Genomic DNA, 2,281 nt, shown 5'->3' on the forward strand with positions numbered 1-2,281 from the left:
ACATAGACGCATAGACAGGGACATACAGATAGGGGGAGAGAGAGTGAGTGAGAGAGGAGAGAGGAGAGAGAGAGGGAGAGAGAGAGAGAGAGGGGGGGGTTGAGATCGACAGAGAGAACGAGAGAGAAAGAGATAGAGGCAGATAGAACACTATCTTTGAATGTCTACTACTTACTGATTAACATACCAATTGACAGATTGCTTTATTACTAAATAAACTGATATACCAAAGAACATTTTAAAGTGAGCCTCTATCTCCTTCTTCTACGTCTTTTCAAATGTAAGGGCCTATTATACATCACCCATCGACACGATTTAGATCATTTTGGAGTCGGCTGTAACACCCAACTGGGGCTGAAAGCGATACAGCATCTCAGCTGAAAAAAACTGAGAAGCTCGATAAGTTCCTCCCCCCCACTCGGAAATCGAACTTATGTCTCCTGTATGCTATGGCGTAGCGCCGAACTCTACACCACTAATACCGATCTCAATGTCACGACGTTGTGGAGTCAGACAAAGCTTAATATTGGGGCAATTGGGGATGTTAGTATTATCTTAAAACTCGTTTATATATCTTGCATTAACTGAAAAAACATACTTCTATCTTAAATAAAAGTTAAGATATTTTTATTTGAAGGAGATGGGAGTCGACTGGTTTTAGAGGTAAAAATAGCGAGAAAATGGCCTTCAAAGTTTGGTAACTTCCATAGTTTGAAAGTCCTTTGGAACTGAAAGTTTACATTTGTTATGCCTTTATTCAACATTTTCTGTAAAAACCACTCAGAAATGTGTTTTTAAATGGACATAAAAGTTGTGTGCCAAAAACCAAAACTTCTATCCAAAATTGCCTAACCGGCGGAAAAAATGCTGGTTTCTTCAATTTCATTATTTTGACGAGCGCCTGATTTCACCACGCTGGTTTCTTTGCTGTGTTTCTCCAGTGAAGTACCTTTTCACCGACCCTCGCCTGTTCTGGGCCCTGTTCAACGGACCCGGCGTGCCGTACCAGTACCGTCTGGAGGGACCTGACGCTTGGCCAGGCGCCAGACACGCAATCCTCACAACGGTATGGTATACTCCCATGATTATTTCTTTGTTTGCTTTTTTGTTTTGTTTTGTTTGTTTGGTTTGTTTGTTTGTTTTATCGGTTTGTTTGTTTGTTTGTTTGTCTGCCTGTTTATTTGTTTGTTTGTTTGTCTGTTTATTTGTTTATTTGTTTACTTGTTTTGTGTTGTTTTATTTGTTTGTTCGTTTGCATAGACATAAACTCTAGACAAACTACTCATCACCATTGTGTAGACCTGTGTTTGTTTGTTGGTTTAGTTTTGTTTTGTTTTTTTGTGTTTGTGTGTTTTGTGTGTTTTGTTTGTTTTCTATAGTCATAAACCTTAGACAATTCTCACTGTGGTTCGGTTACACTCGTGACTGTTTGTTTGTTTTATTTGTTTGTTATGTCTGTTTGTTTTCTGTGGCCATAACCCTGCACAATCCTCGTCGTAGTATGAAGTACATTTAGAGTTTGTCTGTTTGTTTGTTTGCTCGTTTCTTTCTTTCTTTTTTTTTTTTTTTTTTTTTTTTGCTTTCTCTAGCTATAAACTCTCTTCGGGCATTCTTACCTCTCTAAGAAAACAAATCGCTACCTCTGAATTACAAAGTTCTATTTGACATAATTTTTGGCCGTTCTGAGTTACTAAAGCTATGAGGCCAGAAAACAAATGCTCTCATGCTCTATTAAAAATCAATCGTTGGAATATTCGGAGTCGTAATCAAGATATTCAAAGAATTGCACTCCTCTGGGCTCCTAACTCTTTCTGCAGCCTTTCTACTGCTACTACCTGGCTCCCTCTTACAGTTGTCTTTCAGCCACACCCCTGATCTTCTGGTAGGAAAGATCTACACCTAGCCTTTTCGGACAAGGGCGAAAAATCTCGGAGGGCCCGTGTGCAAGTTGCGCACGTTAAAGATCCCTTGGTGGTCTAAAATGGATAAGAGTAGGCTTCCGCCGCCTCCCGCGGAAAATTCAAAATTTCCTACCAACTGAAAAGGTTTAGTGTGTCCCGCGCGCTTATATGACCTTATGCAGTTGCGAGCGCTGTAAAACACTTACCAACCTTACCCCCCCCCCTTCCATAAAAAACCAAAAAAAACCCCAAAACAATTGCATTCGAAAAAGTTTGGCACATTGTCTAGATCTAACTAAAAAATTTTGCCGTCAAATTTCTCAAAATCGGATGCTTAGCAGATAGAACTTTGTACTTCTGTGATGGCGAATTGTTGTATA

General features: G+C 39.6%; 1 protein-coding gene across 1 annotated transcript in view; it reads left to right on the forward strand.

Moving 5' to 3' along the window:
* Nucleotides 1-1,066, forward strand: part of LOC101860716 (flavin-containing monooxygenase 5) — a gene marked incomplete at its 3' end in the record, with an annotated part of 40,151 nt that extends 39,085 nt beyond the window's left edge. Inside the window, 1 exon segment of the mRNA XM_035973214.1 lies at nt 942-1,066. Coding sequence (XP_035829107.1) covers nt 942-1,066 — 125 coding nt within the window.
* Between the last annotated feature and the right edge of the window lie 1,215 nt (nt 1,067-2,281).

Source organism: Aplysia californica, unplaced genomic scaffold (assembly GCF_000002075.1).
Source record: "Aplysia californica isolate F4 #8 unplaced genomic scaffold, AplCal3.0 scaffold00026, whole genome shotgun sequence".
Lineage (NCBI taxonomy): Eukaryota > Metazoa > Mollusca > Gastropoda > Aplysiida > Aplysiidae > Aplysia > Aplysia californica.